Consider the following 18,498-nt stretch of genomic DNA (forward strand, 5'->3'; position numbering starts at 1 on the left):
TGATGCATGCAGGGAGAGTAGGAAAAAGCTGTTACCACCATCCCCCATCCTCTAGGTAATAAACAGAGAAATTAGGCAGCTGCCCAAGGGCAAAAAGGTATCAAAAATCCAAGTAATGTGTTAGAATGAATATTAAATTAATTTGCCTTCCCACCTCCCACCCTCCCCAAAAACGTGGCCAAATGTTTTGCGGTAAAGTCTGAATGCAGTCAAAACAGAAGTGGTTATGAACATGCTTCATTACAGTCACTGCCTGCATGTTACTGTAAGCTCTCTTCTCTGAGTCATGATAGCTGGAAGATTTTTCTCAAAGACCTTATGACAGACTAATTACATCCAGTCTTCACATCTGCAGGAGCAACTCCTACTGTCAGTAAGCAGGAGGTCTACTTGGGCTACATTACTGCCAACTGCTCAGTACAACCCTGGGGTGACAGTGTTTAGTCCCACTAAGGACACATACCTAGCCAACTTGTATCTGATGACAACATGGGCAGGTCTTGCATGGTAAATAATGCTCAAAGAAGTGATAAGTTTTATTCCTAAATAAATGCGTTTCTCCTGCAAATTCTAAAGCATTCCGGAAAATTTCAGACCAAATAAGTTAAAAAACTCCTTACAGTGTTCTACAAAACCAAATATAAACACATTGATGATGGTCTCTCGTTCTGCTGTCATCACTCCACAGCACTGACCTTACTTAAAACTTTGTGTCGTGTCCTGGGAACCATAATGACGATTTTTTTCTCCCATGAAGGTTTTTGTATTATGATACCCATGGGAAACCCTGCTGTTACGTATGGATGGGGGGGGAAGATCATAACAATATATGCTGTAATTTTTTTGCTACTAGCTGTCACTGAGAGGTGCTGGACACCATCCCTGAGATTAGTGGGAAAGGAGGGCAGCCAGCACCTCCCAGGACACATCCCTATGATAGGCACATAGCATGGGAATTTAGCACTATCATTTTGAAGCCACGTCTTTTTATTAGCTCTTTCTTCCTCATAACTGTTACTAAGCACTGACAGTATTATAGGAACTTGGATAGTAATAATAAATATACCATCCAATACAATGAGGCACATCACTGCCTTTCAGGAAATCTTAACAGAAATTGGGTACACTCTTCAAAGCGAAGATGAAAGCTCTGCATTCATCCATAGCCGTGCTCAGCATCAGCTCCCCTCCATTATTTCAAAGAGCATGCAGAGTCTGGAGGTGGCAACAAGCTCTCCAAGAACTGAAACACAGGAACGTCCTCCTCCACCCTTTAGTCTTTCATGACAAAAAAATAGCTTACAAAAGCTGGTAAGTCCTGTGATAACAGCAAAACGAAGGCTAATGGACTGCATAACTTTCAAAATGCTCAAAGTATCCATGTTGCTTCAGTTTAAACACTACTGCTTAAATAACAAAAAAACCCCAAACTCATCATACTCTATTCTCCATTGATATCCAATGCTAGCTCCCTAATATGCATCAACTTTGAGCTTAATTCTAACAAGTTAAACTGATTATACCACAAGGACTTTTTCCTGTTTACTGTAACAGTACTATGTCCCCTAAAACAGTCTCCAAAACAGCAGTATGAGCAAAAATAATGTTAACAAATGGTTAAAGATTTTACGAATCCATCAGTAATATGAATAAAAATAAATTTTAAAATTGCTGTGTTTAGAAAGCATCCACAATCTGAATCACTGAAATATAGTATAACCCTGAATAATGTGGATTTGCTGTAGTTACACTTAGATTTACTCTTGAGGTAGTTGGTGCTACAGGAGTTATACTGTAATTATTCCTTTTCTTCCTGCTCTTCACACTTACCAAACAACATGGTAATGACTGTTGTGAGCCAGAGATAATTCCATCAGACTTTGTCTTTTGTCAGAGTCAGCTGTGTACCATAGGTGATACACCCCTGATTCAACAGCTTCAGCACCTCTTGGATTGAAACGAACATGACCCAAAGTCCATTCTTGTCTGTTATTCTGCCGTTGACAATAGTAGTAGACACAAACCCAACACTGCACTCCCTTTCAAGTTTTAGCCCCATTTAATGATCTGGTAAATGAAAAAATCCTCAGGAAATAATAGGAAGAACAGGAGCAACAAAAGATTATCTCACTCCAGCTACAGCTTTCGCTGTATGGACTTGATTTGATGCTGTCTGTTACGAAGCAGATTGATAAAAGATAGAAAAGAGCAGTGATGCAAAGGGGACTTTTCCCCAGCGTTGGCCTCACAGCACATGCAGATGTGTACGACACACCTCCAGGTCTGCCAGTTTTCTACTGGTAACAGTGCCATGCTGACAGTCTTGGGTAAGGAAGCGTTCAGAAGGCAGGGAGGAAAACCAGCACTGTGGGCTTCCCACCACCCACCCATGGGCCGTACTGTTGAAGGGAGATGCTGGTTTTCTCCTTCCTGCTCATAAATTTTATGGCTTCTCTCCTGAGGCTGCTAAGGGCACATGTGGCAGGTGGGGAGGTCTTGGGGGAGCGCGGCACAACTCAGTGCATCACCCTTCAAACAAAGGCTGGCTACACCACCTGGAAGCTAGGGCTAATGAGCTCTGGATGGCCGACCATTATCTGCTGATCAAAACCGAAACACAGAAGCCTGACGATAACGATAAAACAGTTCACTCCAGGGATAATTACAACTTCATTTAACTTGCACCTACAGAAACTGCCAGCAAAGTTACTCAGTGGTTTGTTTCAGTGGCAGCACACGTATGATACACACTTTGTCACAACTTCCCTCCTGCTTCTCTCCTTTTCCCCACTCCTGCATCAAACGTGGCGATTGGTATCAAGTAGTGTTCCTTCAGCAGAGAACATAGGAAAGGATTTACACCGGTTTCTCCTAATGCTGGTCCTCCAAGCTGGGCTGGAGCCGTACCAGCAGGGCTCTGGGGACGAAGCAGCCCTGTTTCAGCTGAACTGAGAATATCAGCCCGCAAAAGTTATCAAATGGGCTTCTATCTTTAAGAAGCATAAAAGGCACCTCAGTATGAAGACAGAATGTGGTACAATTTTGAAGTCCTCTCTTTCCCTGGGCTTTCTGACTCCTGAGGACAAATAGGCCCTTATCTAAAATCCAGAAAGGGATCCATTTGTAATCTGCACCTGCTTTACATCCCAACACTTGGCGCAAGGCAATGAAAGCTTGTCCAGAGTTACTGTGAGCAGCCTTCATTTCAACAGAGACGAAACGTAAATATTCAGAGATAAAATTGTAAAAAATGATGACGTGTTTTAGACTTTTTATACATCTGACTAAAAAGAAAAACAGTTTCAACTGCATTCCCACATTAGCAAATAAATAACACGCATACTTTGTTGTGAAACAAAGGGACCACAGTAGTGAGACTGAAAGCTACGAACTGCTCTCAAGTGGCAAAGAACCAAGTCACCTACTGGCTTGGCATGGCCTTGGTTTGTTTGTTTCTAAAGAGCAAACAAACAGGACATACAATTAACAGCACAGCAATAACATCGGGCTGTCTCCCTTTGGGTGCTGAGATGACGACCCTTCAACCCTTTGTGGTTCATCTTTAGGGTTTAGCTTTGCAAGGGTATGAAGTGCAAGTTTCTATCTCTTGGCACAGTAATTTAAAAGAGGAGTAGCTGGGGAAAAGAATCCTTAAATCAATCTTTAAAATCAGTTTAGGATCAAACCAGCAATGTTAGTCATAAACATATGATGGTTATACAAGCTAATAAAAAAAGTAATCTTTTTTTTTCCCTAAAAAAGAAAACAACATCAACTAATGATATTTGCCCTTTAGATGTTATTTTGTAGGTGACTGTTCTTATGTTGTGGGCTGAGCTGACTTGGTAGTATGGAGTACTTAAAACTTTAGAACACTCCGAACATTCTGCCTTTGCTTTTAGATTCTCTAAATGCCTAGATTCTATCTTTTTTTTTTTTCTTTTTTTCTTCCTGAAATGTACTCATTGGGCAAAGACAGACCAAGATTCTCCACAAAAACCTAGTGACCCATCCTCCCAAGTCATCCTAACTACCAGCACATCTCTCCGCCTGGGAAGACAAAATCTGAAGGGAAAAAAAAGCCATTATAGTGTCTTGATATATCTTAAACCCCTAAGGCTACAAAAAAAATGTATAGCAAGTAAAATGAAAATTATTCTTTTCCTAAATTCCCTCAATCTGCAATTATCCTGCAATTTACTTTTAGCATTTGTGCTACAACATGTTTACAAAATGATCAAGTATGATCACAATGTTCTATTAAAAACTGCCTAGTAACAATTTGGCCATAAGACTGAAGAAAAAGAAAAAAAAAGAAATCAGAAAAAATGCCAGCAGAACCAGACGAGCCATTGCCCAAGGGGTTTTAATTCAGTCCAGAAACTTCAATTTCGGTGACTCACATTTTCAGTTACTTTCTGAGGTTAGAAGGCAGTGGGCTATCTAAGAGAATATTTTTAATATATGGAAAAACATCTTTGCTTCATGGCCTCTATAAAACGAGCAGGACGGTTTTAGGTTGAGATTCCAAATTCGCAAAGTACAAATCACACAAATGACACCGAAAGTCAAACTATTTGGCAAAGAAAGGACTTGAAAACAGATTCATCTTTGTACCTCACAAAAGCCGGTCATTTTAGATTAACAGAGATGTCCTTTGGCAAAACGGTCTGGGTGATCACATGCCCTATCTCTAGACATATCTGATACTTCGCACTGTTTGGTTTTCCCTCTTGCATGTCAGTTATAGTCCAAAGTTTTTCACCCCAGTTAACCCCAGTTCCTTTCTTGTCCACCAAAAAAAGAAGCCAAGCAGACTTTTGCTCTAACATGAAGTTTCATTTCTGCAGATGACCTGATTTTCCCTTGAAGGCAAGCAGTTTCACAGCTTCTGTTAAATGTAACCAGGATAAAAATTAGAAGCAAGGTCAAAAATCTTGTGGGATCTCCGTTCCATCATTGTAGATACCTCTCATCGAAGTTCGCAGGAAGATGGTTCAAATCTTACCAGAAAAGCAGAGAGAGGCAACAGAGCTCTTGACTCAAAGGGCAAAGATGGCTTAGGAAAATAATTTTAGAAAAAAGGGGCCAAGTCGTTCCATTAGGGAGCAGATACTGAATCATATTCTGTCCTCAGAGGTATACACAGCTTTCAGTAACTTCAACACAAGCGTAAACCACTGTCAGAAGATTTAGGAGAACAACTCAGTATCCTTCTGAGGTTCGGTAAATGAGAGGTTTGAGGCTTTTATGCTATAGGTACCTTAGCCAAAGGCCTTAAGAAGGGAAAGTTCAGGCTACAAATACTATTGAGGAAAACATCTAGACATCTTTCAGCTGGCTAAACAATCAGTGCAGAAGAGTCGGGATCCTTCCCTTTTCTATTCTTTGCACATTTCTGATATATCTGATACTGCCTTTGATACAAGGCAACATCAGTCCCCCTCTGCTCCCATCTAACTAAAGATGGGCATATTTTTTTAATACAAACAAGAAAATCTTTCTCCACCACAAAAATATTTTAAACATCTCATAAAATGACATCGCATTCCTCTTCATTTAGGGAGGATAAGATAACTGTCTGCTGCAGTTAGCAGGAAATTCCACTGATAATAAAACAAATAAATCAATCAATGGTCTCAAAGGCCTATGATTCGATTATATGGGTTACAAAGAGCTTGGATTTGACAGCCGAATGTGGTGTTCTCTAAGATTTATCTGTGAATTTTCAATTAGAGAAATGAAGTGGAATAAATTACTCAGTGAAAATGAAGATATTTGGAAGGAAAAATTAATTAATTCAGTACGGCATGACACAAGGACTGTCTGGTGCCCATAAAAACACCAGGAGCTACACAGCTCAGAAGTAAAAACGAGGTAGGAAAGCTGCCTCACTGCTTATGGGTCTTGCAAAAGCTGCAAACTCTCTCAGCTGAGAGTTAGCAAATGCAGAGATAGAACTGCTTGAAAGCAGTAGGCAGCTAGGAGTTAGCCAGACCCTCAGCTAGGATACATCAACAAGGGCTAGGAAGGCCTGAGAAACAGTGCTGATTCACAGTAACTGAGAAGTAAAGTGAAACGGTTCTGTCTGAACTACCTGAAAAAACTTTTCTGTGCATTTTGGAAAATGGGCAATTTTGCGTGGGATCACTTATGCTTCAAAAGCTCAGCGACAAAGGGCCAGATTAAAAAAAAAAAAAAAAAACCACAAAAAAGAAAGAGAGAGATTATACAATAAGACTGCTAAAGTCTATGACAACAGACCTTGAAGATTTGAAATCCATGTTAAAGATTTTCTGCAGACAGAACATAGCATTGCAAGGTCAAATGATACATTTGCTGTTAAGGAAATCACCAGGTAAATCAGGCTATTTCTGTACTGCAATAAAAGAACTTAAATATTAAATGATACTGGGGAGTATACCAGAATGACAGGTACTTACATTACAATTGGAAGACCCATCAAATGTTGAGTAAGAGCCATCAGGCCATTCTGTAGTATCCACAGTGCTCGATTGCCTGTGCTGGGCTTCATACTCTTTCAGCTGAAATTTGAAAAGACAGGGAGAACGTTTTCCGGTGAGAAGCTATCAATCTTCATTAAAATAGCAAAAGTTAATGTCCGTTCAGTTCTTTTTCCCCCATATCATTGTAGAACTGGGAAAATCAGAACTTTTGCGTTGTATGTCTCACTTGTTCAAAATAAATTAATTTGCTTTAGAATCAGAAGTTTTAATGATGAGTTTTTTTTTTTAAAGGAAGTGATCTGTAAACACTGAATTGTGATTAATTGAATTGGTAAAATATAGTTATACATCCCCATCTCAGAGGCACACTTTCCACCGGACAGACTAAATCACAATAGCCTGCCAATTTCCTTTATAAATAAAATGATCTGCAGTAAAGACTAGGAACTAACTTTTAAAACTAAAGACTATCTTTCGCATTTTCCAATAAAAGACTTAAGACATAAACCCAATCCTACTGGAGTCAAACTGTTGAAAGGATCATCAAGAACTGATGATATTAAAAAAAAAAAAAAAAAAGTTGCTGCTAGTAGCTCAGACCACTAGAGGGAAACAGTAAAAGGACATATTAACCATAAAGATTAGGTACAAACCTCCACCCCCAAATTTTTAACAACAGAGAAGTAAAAGAACTCCTAATACTACCACCTGGTGATTTTTAAAAAATTTGCATTTTTGTCATTATATTATTCCCAGCAAAGTAATATTTTCTTCAGACAATACCATAACTTTCTATTCTAGGATAATCTATTTCAAGATACAGTATGTCAGCATAGAAACTTATCCGAGTGCCAACTGGCGATCTAAATCATGTTTTCTGCACTTCTAATGGAGCCCCTACAGAATACCCTGTGTTCATCACAGTATTTTGCACAAGGGTACAAAATCAAAAGTGGTGTAGAAACTTGAACACTGACCTTTTTTCTCCTGAGCAACTAAAATCTCAGCCCTATTGCTGCACAAATACACCTCCTTACAGTTATTTTTCTTCCAGCTTATCAACATTTAGACTTTATAAACAAACACTTGTGGCAGCCACTGTACTTCTCAAAAAATACATTTGTGTTGATTCTAAAGTCAAATGCCAAAACCGGCCAAATGTTTTCTTGAAGACTGTTAAAACACCACCTTTTTGGATAAGAAACAAGCAGAAGGAATTTCAGCTTAAACATTAGTATTTTTAAAAGTTTTAATTGCTGAAAATGGAACCCTTCAATCAAAGTGCCCTTCAGCCATTAGCAGCAGGAAAATAATAAGAAATAAATGCATTCTGAAACAAATAAGGCAAGCTCAGCAAAACTTGAATCATTCCTTTTAGTACTTAAACAATCCTATGAATACGGATGATAAATAAGGACTAGTACAGGTGGGATTAATCTTCCTTACCTTTAGACAGCTGCAATGAAAACGTATACACTTGAGCTTTTCTCTGATTGGCACCCTTTATTGCCAATGGAAAGAAGCAAATGCTTTTAGGCATCGATTAATCTGCTGTACTTTTGACATCTATTTTTGGTTGAGCTAAATCTCACTTCTTCCTTGTAAACAAAGGAATTGCTGCCTAATTTATGCTCCCTGGTGTGATGGGACAAACAGGCAAGATTTCTCCCCTTCTGCTATGTTCGCTGAGTAAATGAAAACTCCAAACTGGTATATCCTACATCCTAAAACACATTTCTCCAGGAAACTGAAGTGTGTACATATCATACCCTAGCAAGTGCTTCCTCAATGGTGATCATCTTCTCTTTGACCATCATCATCAGCTGGATCCGTTCCTCATCACTCATCGTGATCTCACTGGCCACGTACCCTACATCCTCTCCTGTAGGAAAAAGCACAGATATCACAAGCCTGTGTAAGAAGAGGTCATGCACAGAGAAGGGTATATTGGACTTGATTTTACCTAGTGCTCTGAAATCTGGTCACCACGTGGATCTGGCTAGCCAGAAACAGGCCTTCCCCAGAGCAGTCTCATAGTATGATTTCAAAGGACTGAATGATTTGGAAGTAACTGAGCAAGAAAAGGAAGTAAATTAGGCCTAGGACACCAAGCCTACTCTGACGTGGAAAGCGGGAAAGTGTGACAAGGAGAAATAAAACGTGACTGTTGTCACACAGTTATTAACCCTGAAAGACAAGAATCAAGAGAGGAAGTGGTAACGTCAGAAAAGTCCTGCTCTTAGCCCTAAGGAATACTGTAGTCAGCTGCCAGAGCGGATGGGAAGCCCTACCAGGAACGGCATGCTGGGCCCTTGCAGCTTTCCGCTGCGGACTGGCCATTCTCCCCGATCTATCCAGCCTATCTAATTGGCCACTGAGCTGGCACATAGTGCTGGATGTATTGGGGCTCTCAACTTCAGGACCTCTCTTTTTGGTACGAGCTTGGTGTGTCAGCACAGACAGGTAGAACTTGCCTTGAGAGCCAGGAAGGACCTATGCTTAACAGAGTGTAAATGTGCCCCTTTTTGACCTCATAAGTGGGTTCCTGTCATCCTTCACAATCCATCTGAACATAGTGATGTGGGGAAGCATCTGTTTGCAACAGAAGGATCTAACAGATACACATGGAGAAACAAATATTCTTTGAAGAGAAATACTTAAAGTAATGCACAGCTGCATCTTTTGGAGAAGAACTAGAGAAAGACACCTGTCAGTTTAAGTGAAATTGATTCTACATATGCACTAGTCACCAGATGCACTTTCACTACTTCTTCTTGTATTGTCTTCTACAACAAGAGGCTGGATTCAAGCCCAAAGCAAACAGGTCAAAGTAACCAAATGCCAAAGAAAGGAGAAACATCTTTCTAATTAAAACAGATCAGCATTTCTCTCAAGTCAGGATGAGGGAAAAAAGCATCTTGATATTACTTGTGAATATATATTAACTGCATCACTTTGTGTTTGTGCCTTCACTGACAGTCAGGTCCAAAAGCATCCCAGCCTCATGCAGATGCAGTCTCACAGAATATGACTTGTCTTTCTGAGCTCTGTCATGATGAACTAAAACTGCGATACTTCTTGATCCACAGACCCCCAGTTGCCACATGGTTGCAAATGAATTTTCCTCCTTTGAGATGCTGGCTTATTCTATTTTATATGGATAGGTTGTGCATTCTTAAAAAAGATTTACCTTTTGAAGTCTGCCTCATTAGTCCTTTCTGGTTCTTTCGGAAATTCTGCCAAAAAAACTTATTTTTCTTTTTCCAGTCTGCTTTCCCTAAAAGGAAAGTGGGGAGGGAGGATGAGGGGAGAGGGAAAAAGAATTTCAGAAAGAAACATCAGTTAGTAAATGCTAAAGAAGCTTTCAAGCATTAAGCTATATTTTCTAAATCAAAAACAAGAATAAAAAATATCAAATTCTCTGTTTTTCTTGATTTATTCTGTACTAGAAATATGTTGATGTAGCTATTTCAGGGAAATGCACATTCTTTTATAATTGGCAATGCTATAGAGGACTGAGATAAGCCAGTAACTTTGAACTATAAACAGAAAATATTTTACATTCATTTTTATATCTGTTGTATTGTTAATGTCAAGTCTGGATGTGTTTTTGAAGCATTTTCTTGGTTTATTCTCTTTAACTGAACCACAGTTATGCAGCCTAAGCCACAACTCAGATAAGTGATTTTCTAATACGTGTGTGCATATCTATACAGAATATATACGTACATACAAACGCACACGCATACGCACAAACACGCACATTCTGCTGCTTGGCATGAGAAATTTTGTAAGACCATCAACTATATCTGACTGTTGCTCTCTGTATGCCTGGACTGTAGAAGGCTGGGTCTCCACGTCTATTAATATCAGATCTGCATATGGCTTGATGATCCAGAATTAAATAATTTGATCTAAAAAAGAACGCAATCTGGCTCAAGGTAGGGCATATAACTGTGTTCAATTGAACTAACCAAGGCACGTGCTATAAAGTTTATGCCATCTGCAAAAGAACATACTGTGCCTGATCTGACAGAAATGCTACTGATCCAGAACTACTTCATCCCTCTGCTTTCAAAAAATTCAAATGAATACAGCTTATACTGTGCCACTGAGTTTCAGCACGTGACTATAGTATTTTGGATCTTGCACTAGAAGCCCTAGAGCTGGGTTTACTGACTCTCTGAAACATGGCTTAAATTTAGACTGTGCAGAAATGTCCCTAGAAAAAAAAAAAAAAGAAAGAAACAAAAAAGCTTTCCAGCTTTTCTTTTCCTCTCCAATAAGCAAAATAAAATTTGTCCAAAATTGCACCAGCTCAGCTAATAAGTTAGGATAACAATATGAACTAATTATAGTAAGTTAAAAAAAAAAAGAAAATGTGAAAGACAATGGAAAACAAATACATATTTAAGAACACAAAACAGAGAAACAAAGGAAGAGATTCTGGACTGACATGAACAAAAATAACAGAAACCCCAGTTATTCGCTGGTGGTGGTAGTTTTCAGACTACAAGCGGATAGGCTAACAGTGATCTAATGTGCAGACATTTGAAATTCAATATAACAACTCAAAAGATGCGTATTTATCACATGACAATGCTGGCTGGGCAGCCTCAGTGATCACTGAGACACTCAGCATCTAACTTTTAAAGCTGCCTCCCCCCCACCCCCCACACTCCAAATGCTGCTGACTTCTGCCAGCATTGTGTTTACTCAGCTCTTCACATCCCAGCCCAAGCAAAGCTCAAAACCTGTTTAAGAATTCCATAGGAGTATCAAATAAAATGAAATATACTGACCTACAGAGCCTTCTTCTGAACTTGATTTATGAATGGAGAGCCTAGGACAAAAAAGAGAAATGGACTTACTGATGTAGGCTGCTCACATTTCACGGGAGCTGTCTGATTACAGTAAATTACAGTTTCCAAACAATATATCATGAGCTGCTTTCTCTTCCCTTTTCTTCCCAACACAGCAAGTTGGAAACAAAAACTGAACCCACTGGTCCGACCACAGTAACTGAGTTCCCTTCTTAAACATGCCTTTTGTGTCCAGCATGGAAAAATACATACCATCAGAAACCTATGGTTAAGACAAAGCAGTCTAGGGATCCCTCAGAAAAACACTTTTTCACATACTTTCTGCCTTTCCATTTGTAAAACAGTATTTTGGCTGCCTTAGAAATGGTAACACTGGGATGCTGTGTTTGTTTAGCTGTATAACACTTTCCAGCCTATTTGTTTTTAATCTGAAAATGCTTTATAAATATTAAACTTTCAGAAGCCACTGTGTGGAAGAGAGAAGTAGAGAGGTTTTTTTTAAAGACAAGGTGAAGAAAGCTTGTCCAGACCCTATGAAGTGCAACCATAGATGACTGGAGACTACAGCTTCTTTCTCCTGAGTCCCTTCTGTGTGCTTTCCCACCAGCGTACACTCCCTTCCTCAAAAACTAGCTGGAGAGACTTATTTTAACAGAACATGGACTTTACAAACAACCCACTAAAACAGTAAGTAAATCTTTTGTTCTTGGTCTTTATGTTCATTGAACTAGTTTTCCATAATGGATTCCAACTCACTGCCAACGGTTCATTGTGGGATCTCGGATGAGACATCGCCTCCCTTCATTGCCTTTTTTCATGTCTGTATAAATGGAGCTAATAGAAATTACCAAATCTTGTGCAATTCTTTGAAGCCTTCCTATGGGAATCACTATGTAACCAAGTTGTGCCAAACCAGTGAAATGACTTCTGCCAGCTTCAGCGGCTTTGCTGGAGGCTCCAAGTGCAAAGCATTACTGCAGTGTCTTTGCTGAGAGCTTGGACCCGTGACATGACAATGCCCTATTGTGCGGTGGCTGTACTGCAGCCATGCAGAATGGAAACATGCGTCCCCAGCATACCAAGACGACCTCAAGCCAAACCGTTCTTTGAATGAGGCCATATAACAATACACACATGCCATACTCCAGTTGCTGTCCAGAGTGTTTGCACAGGCTCCTTGCATTTTCTTAGACCCCCAGAAGAGGGCAATGAAGAGTTTTTGATCAATTCAGTAAACCACTTGAAGGAAAATTTTAGTTCCAGCCAGTTCAGAGTTTAGAAGGTGTACGCAACTGGTCAATGTTTTGTAAGCATGAAAAACATGCTCATCAGTTTGCAAGGACATCATTAAAGGGGAAATGAGACAGTATGAAGTTTCAGTTTGATTTAGTCATTCATCTAGACAAGGAGGATTTGGCACAGCGAAGCTCTGAAATGTAACCTCCTTCAACCTCAGACTGATTAGAAATTTAATCCAGCACAAAATGCAAAACAATTGAAGCAAACAAATTTCAGATTTGTAGTGCACCAGGCAGAGGGAGACATTTAGTGTTTTCTGTGCTGATAAAGTTTACCCGTGAAGGGGAAAAGTTAATGATATAGGTGACATGCCACCAAATGCTTAGTTTTTAAGAAGCCTGAATAACAAATGCAGGAGAAAAATACAAACCCCACACTTTCTGGGTAAAAACTCTCAGAAAATCCAGTGTCAAAATTTAAAGACATTTAACAGGGCCAGAATTTAATCCAGACACTTAAAAGTAAAATTGCCAGTGAGTATTTTTCTAAATAAAGGTAAATCAGATAAAACGTCTGTGGACTTGTATATGGAAACAACAAAGTAAAAAGAAAGCCAAGTTCTGTTGGAACTGACAGAATTAATCCACTACGTTTTGCTCACGAGCATAGACCTCACCCATTAAGCAGTTATTCTATTTACCTTAAACAACTTTATTATCCATGAAATGCACCAAATCACCACCCTTCGAAAATTATATCTGTTAACGATCAGAAGTTTGCCTCAGTAGTGGTATCAGCCTCCAAGTGGAGAGGCAGTCTCTTGTGCTCCTCAGCCTCCAAACGCATTTTAATCCTTTTCTTCTCTTGTGCAGTTGCCAACGAAGACGCAAGAACATAGCAGGTGTAGCGGCAATGCTTGTGATGTGGACAGCTGTTCAATGGGAATTAGCCTGAGGCCACCAACTCATCACACACTGGCCTCCAAAGAAGGGGACGAGCAGTAGGAGCAAACTTTAGAGGCGCCTGAGCTAGAGGGGGTGAGGAGAAGAGCACAATCCACAGCAAGCAGTCCACCTTCTCATTTATAACTGATTTAAGAACTATGCCGAGTTTCATCAGAGGATGCAAATTCCAATTATAATTTCATGCGTCCCCTAAAGAGAAAATCTTCCATGCCTGGGCTGACCTTGAAAATGCTAACAGCTGGACTGAAGAGATGGAAATGCCAACAAAACCTACCACATAGAGCCTGGTAAGGCATTTGCTTTTTAGTTCCACCAGATAACTCTGATGCTTAAAAATCCTCAGTGAAATCAATCAAGCGTTTTACTTCCTACATGTCTGGTGAAAAATTCCAGAGTACCTCAGAGTCGCTGTATGTTTGATTTGCCAATTACACTCCCTTACTCTGTTAAATCTGCAGCTCCTCTGTGAACGTGCACTGAAAGTGATTTGTGTTCTTCCATTCATAGACTGATAACTTGCACTGAAAGTTAATGATGCAGTGACACTTGGCAGAAGTTTGAGCACTGCGTGTCTGAAAGGGAGCCAAATGCCATTACTCCACCGTGGAGGCCTTCATTTTTGTTGCAGTCTGATGTACAACTTCATTAGCAAGCTTTCACATGAAGCGTACTCTGTCACAGCATATAGCAGAAGAAATGTATGGGTATACGTTCAGACAAGAAGGACGAAAAAAAGATTTATGGCCAAAGGGAAGGAGTACTTTCTTATCAATCCATAATCTCCAGAAGCGAGCTGCAGAAGGGGTCAAAACTTTAATCCATTAATCTCACAAATTCAAAACCATCTCTAGGCTGATACTTTGGGCCTATTGGAGCCAAACTGCTGAAATAAACAAACAGGGGAAGGGGGGAGTGGGGGGAAGGCAGGACAAAAGAGACTCTAAAAATTGAGCTACTTTTGTGAGTAACCAGATATTACTGCCTCAGAGAGATGACATGTTTCAGCAGAGTTTAGTAAATTACATCAGACCACTCTGCGATCAGTGACACAAAATCTAGTAGCAACAGCCAGAGTGGAAATTAGCTGATTAGGAAGACTGGCTTAACAGAAATTATTTTACATTCAACGCTAAAATGTACAAGCACCCAAACAGGACTGACACAAAAGTCAGTCTTTCAAACGCTGGAGGTTTGCAAATGACAGAGTCCCTGGGGATACCAGCTGAAAAAGGGTGACTGGGAAAAAACCAACACGTTAATCCTAAAAGGCATAAGGATGGGAAATTCCAAGGGCGGTACGAAGATTGAATATATATGGGAATAGCTGTACAGCCGTCATTACTCATGCTCAAGAAAGATGAATTCAAACCAGAAGCGGTAAAGAGAAAAGCTGTTAGAACAGTCAGGGAACTGAACACCTTATCTTAAGACAGAAAGCTAGAAAAGTTTTGCCAGTTCTGTCTGTCAAACTTGAAAGCTGCAAGAAGATTAATTTACTGCTTATTAATAAATCAGGAACAGGAACAAGTAGACATGAACTGGAAAGAAACTAGAAAAGAGGAGTTAATGTTTCCTAACTATTTGGACAAAATTCCACCAGTAGGTAGAGAAAGAAAAGGCAGCTTTAAAAACTAACTGCTTTTAAGACGGTACTTGAAAGATAAAGACCAGACCTCTTTGACAACAAAGATCTAGACATGAGGACTGCCTCTGGAGGGCACTTCTGGTTCTTCTTTTGCAGTCTGTGGGTTTTCTATGAACAATGGCAAAGCCAGGCATCCATAAGGGTCTTTTAATCTATGTTTCCATAAAAGTGCTGCAGTAGGGGTGACCTTGCTATGCCTAAGCAATCCTTTCCTTTTATAAATTAACCCTTGAATCCTGGAGGTGGCCTCCAAAACTTGGAGTGCAAGGAAGAACCAATGCACACATTTGCATCACAAGCTAACTGAGATTGTATCTGATTATTAAGATGGGTTTTAATGAGGCTGCATCAAGGTACTAGGCTACAACTTCCCCTGTTAATTCTGGACTGATTCTGATCTCAGATAGAAAAACACCAGGGCTTATCTCGCATACAGAGTGGTTGATTTTACAAGACACACAGTCATACATGCCCCGAGATGTGAATGTGCTGGTATACTGCAGAAGTGGGAAAGGAAACAGATGACACCATGTGCTGCTTTCCTGAATGTGCCTGTTGATTTTTGAAAGCTCATCATTCTCGAAATAGAAAAAACATGAGAACAGAGAATGACAGGATTTCTGATGGGGTTTTGTTTCAATACTAAGTATTTTAAATGCAGATGTGCTTTAACACATGGCCGCATCTCATTTATGGACCATAAAATCCACAGGTGCATAGCACCATCTGATAATGAACCCACTACTGTTATGATCTTCAATAAACTGATATGCTCCCTCCCAAAGACTACTTATAGCCCATTGGGGAAAATGCTTTGAATAGGATTTTCAATCTACAAATATTATGCACATTCACAGCAGTGAATAAACCAATACAAAAGTGCACGCTGGCTCCACTGCAAAGCCATTTGGTTATCTGTGTACATTAGAAATGGCCCAGTCACATAATTAGTATGAAAAACTGACAGACTTGTAACTGCTCCTGACTGAATACAAGATAATTTATCTAACCGGAGCTGGCACAGGGAAGAAAATGGGCCTTTGGTATTTTTATCAAATTTGCATGAACCTGAAGAGAAAGCAGGCTTGCAAGGTTCTGACCTTGCTGGCACCAGTGTGAGAAAGGGATGGAAAGCAAAGACATTTCATTCAATTATCTTCTCATTAGGTTTCCATAGCAATGGCTCTTTAAGCAGGTCAAAACTTTCTCAGTGGAAACAAACACTGAGATGCTTGTGGGCCATGCGTGCGTATGTGTATTTTCTGCCACCACCAGCACAGAAGCCATCACGTTGGTCCCACGGGCTCAGTCCAGTGACTGGCAGCGGGCAGACGAGGCTACGCCACGTATTTAATAACTGACCAGTGGGTCCCTGGCAGAAGGCAGATAACTGTCAGCTAAAACCTCTTTGCTATCAAAGAGGAGGGACCAACATACTGCATGCAGTGCACCCCATTCTGCGTGCGTTGCTCACTCGGTGCCGTGTTGACTAGCTGAGACAAGTCAGGCTTTCTCGTGAAAGGCACCCTTCATGCTTCCTCGTACAAAATTACCAGGCTTGAAATCTTCTTCCAGCTGCTCAAAGGCGCACTAGTTTCTCTCCTCACGTGTCCCAGGCGGCGTTTGGCTGGCCTCTTGCTCCCTTTGTGCGGGTTATTGTGGGAGTTTCCTGCCCTACTTCTCTTGAGGAGGCTGTTTAAAGGCAGCATGAATAATTTGGCTTTGACTAAATCAGGCCTCAAACAAGTGAAAACAGGGCTGTACACATTCACTGATTCTTTTTGATTCCTGCAAGCACAGGGTATAAAAAGAAAAAAGTATCTTAAATGCAGACATCTCAAGTACAGCAAGCTCTTGCTTCTTTTTCTCCCAATATTCCTTTCCTTTTTTGAACTACGCAAAAGGAACAATTTATTCTGTTAATAATTAAGCGCCGCCTCTAGCATCCTCGGTTTGGGGGATTTATTTGTTTTCTGCTTTGTTCTTCTCAGTTTCTGCCCTCTGTCTCCCATCCTCTGTCAGAGCTTCGCTCCTGTCTCCTTGCAGATGAGCTTACAAATACCTGCCAAAGTTAATTTGGGCACCTTGAGAAGCTGCCAGAATCAAGTGTGATGGAACTGAAGCCCTCCCCCCCGCCCCCCCAGTCCATGACCTGGAGGGATGATTTAATAACCTTCTGCATTCAAAGCTTGGCCTGCAGTTTGGATGCTGCAGGGGAAGAGGATTAGGAAATCTAGTGTTAAAAACTAATGGCAAAGGCCAGTAGATTTGTGTACCAAAGGGGGTAGAATTGAGGCTTGCATGAACCGTTTTGCAAAACAAAAGCCATTTTTAGAGATACCGCTGCTTTCACTGAAAATCACTGTGGAAGATGGGAATACTGAACTGCAGGCACTCTCCCAGCCTTAAGCTAATTTGGAGTTCAAGTTTATACCACAGGATGGTGACTGGCTTTACTATGGCACATCCATTGCAGAAAATAGTTAAAAATAGATTCAGTAAACAGCTTTTCCTGCAGAGACAACAGCATGCAGATAGCAGCCACTTGTGTTGTGGCCTCACTGGCTGCCTGCTAACAACCTCAGAGAAAGCCGTAATGCCAGAGCAGCCTACAACTCCTCTGACACTCCCAACAAGGCACCAGGGATCTGGCCAAACTGTATGAACTCAACGTGTGTGGGGCTCAGTTTAAGATGTACGTCCTGCACACGCCGAGAGGACGACAAAGACACTCGCTCTCGGGAGCAGCTGGAGCCGGGAGTTGAGGGGACAGCTGCTGGAGGCAGAGCAGCTTCCCCGTGCCAGGGGAATGCAAAGCCCCTGAGCAATGCTGCCCTGTGCCGCCTGCACCCCACAGGTGCATGCTTTTCTCCAGCACCTTCTGCTTGACAAGTCTGTTTCTACTCAGCTCCCTGCTCTGGCAGAGTCTGGGACTGAGGTCCTGGTGATCACAGGGTTGAGAAAGCATAAACTGTTCTGTGCCTCAGGCTGAGGAGTACAGCAGGGTGAATTGTGGCACTTCATATGAAGTATGACCATTTACTTGGTCAGGAGCATGCTTGAGTGGTACAGTTCAAGAAACAGCAGGTGATTCACATAGGGGGTGACAATTCGTAGCACCCACTGCCACACGAACGTGGTGGGAACGCCTGCAAAACGCCACATACAGCCACAAGTGCTATCCCACGCGTTATTTTTTTCTTTCCTTTTCTAGCAGCTGCAAACAAAAAAATGAGCATATAGGAGTGATTGTGCCTCATCCTATCTGTATGCAGTGCTCTTGTGTCTCTCATCCACTTCCTTCTCTTTCCTGGCAGCTCTCCATTACACCACATTTGAAACTTGCCCAGAGGCCGCTG

At 40.8% G+C, this 18,498-nt stretch overlaps 1 protein-coding gene across 6 annotated transcripts in view; it reads right to left on the reverse strand.

The window, feature by feature from the left end:
• Positions 1 to 18,498, reverse strand: part of LOC142054850 (SAM and SH3 domain-containing protein 1-like) — a 565,973-nt gene that overhangs the window by 41,430 nt on the left and 506,045 nt on the right. For 4 of the 6 annotated variants that reach the window (XM_075087979.1, XM_075087978.1, XM_075087981.1 and 1 more), the window contains 4 exons: positions 11,270 to 11,310; positions 9,658 to 9,744; positions 8,237 to 8,349; positions 6,444 to 6,545 (listed from right to left, as the gene is read on the reverse strand). In XM_075087979.1, the coding sequence (XP_074944080.1) occupies positions 6,444 to 6,545; positions 8,237 to 8,349; positions 9,658 to 9,744; positions 11,270 to 11,310 (343 nt within the window). The remainder of the gene's footprint in view (positions 1 to 6,443; positions 6,546 to 8,236; positions 8,350 to 9,657; positions 9,745 to 11,269; positions 11,311 to 18,498) is intronic. The other 2 variants (XM_075087980.1, XM_075087983.1) reach the window with 1 other exon arrangement.

Source organism: Phalacrocorax aristotelis, chromosome 3, assembly GCF_949628215.1.
Source record: "Phalacrocorax aristotelis chromosome 3, bGulAri2.1, whole genome shotgun sequence".
Taxonomy (NCBI): domain Eukaryota; kingdom Metazoa; phylum Chordata; class Aves; order Suliformes; family Phalacrocoracidae; genus Phalacrocorax; species Phalacrocorax aristotelis.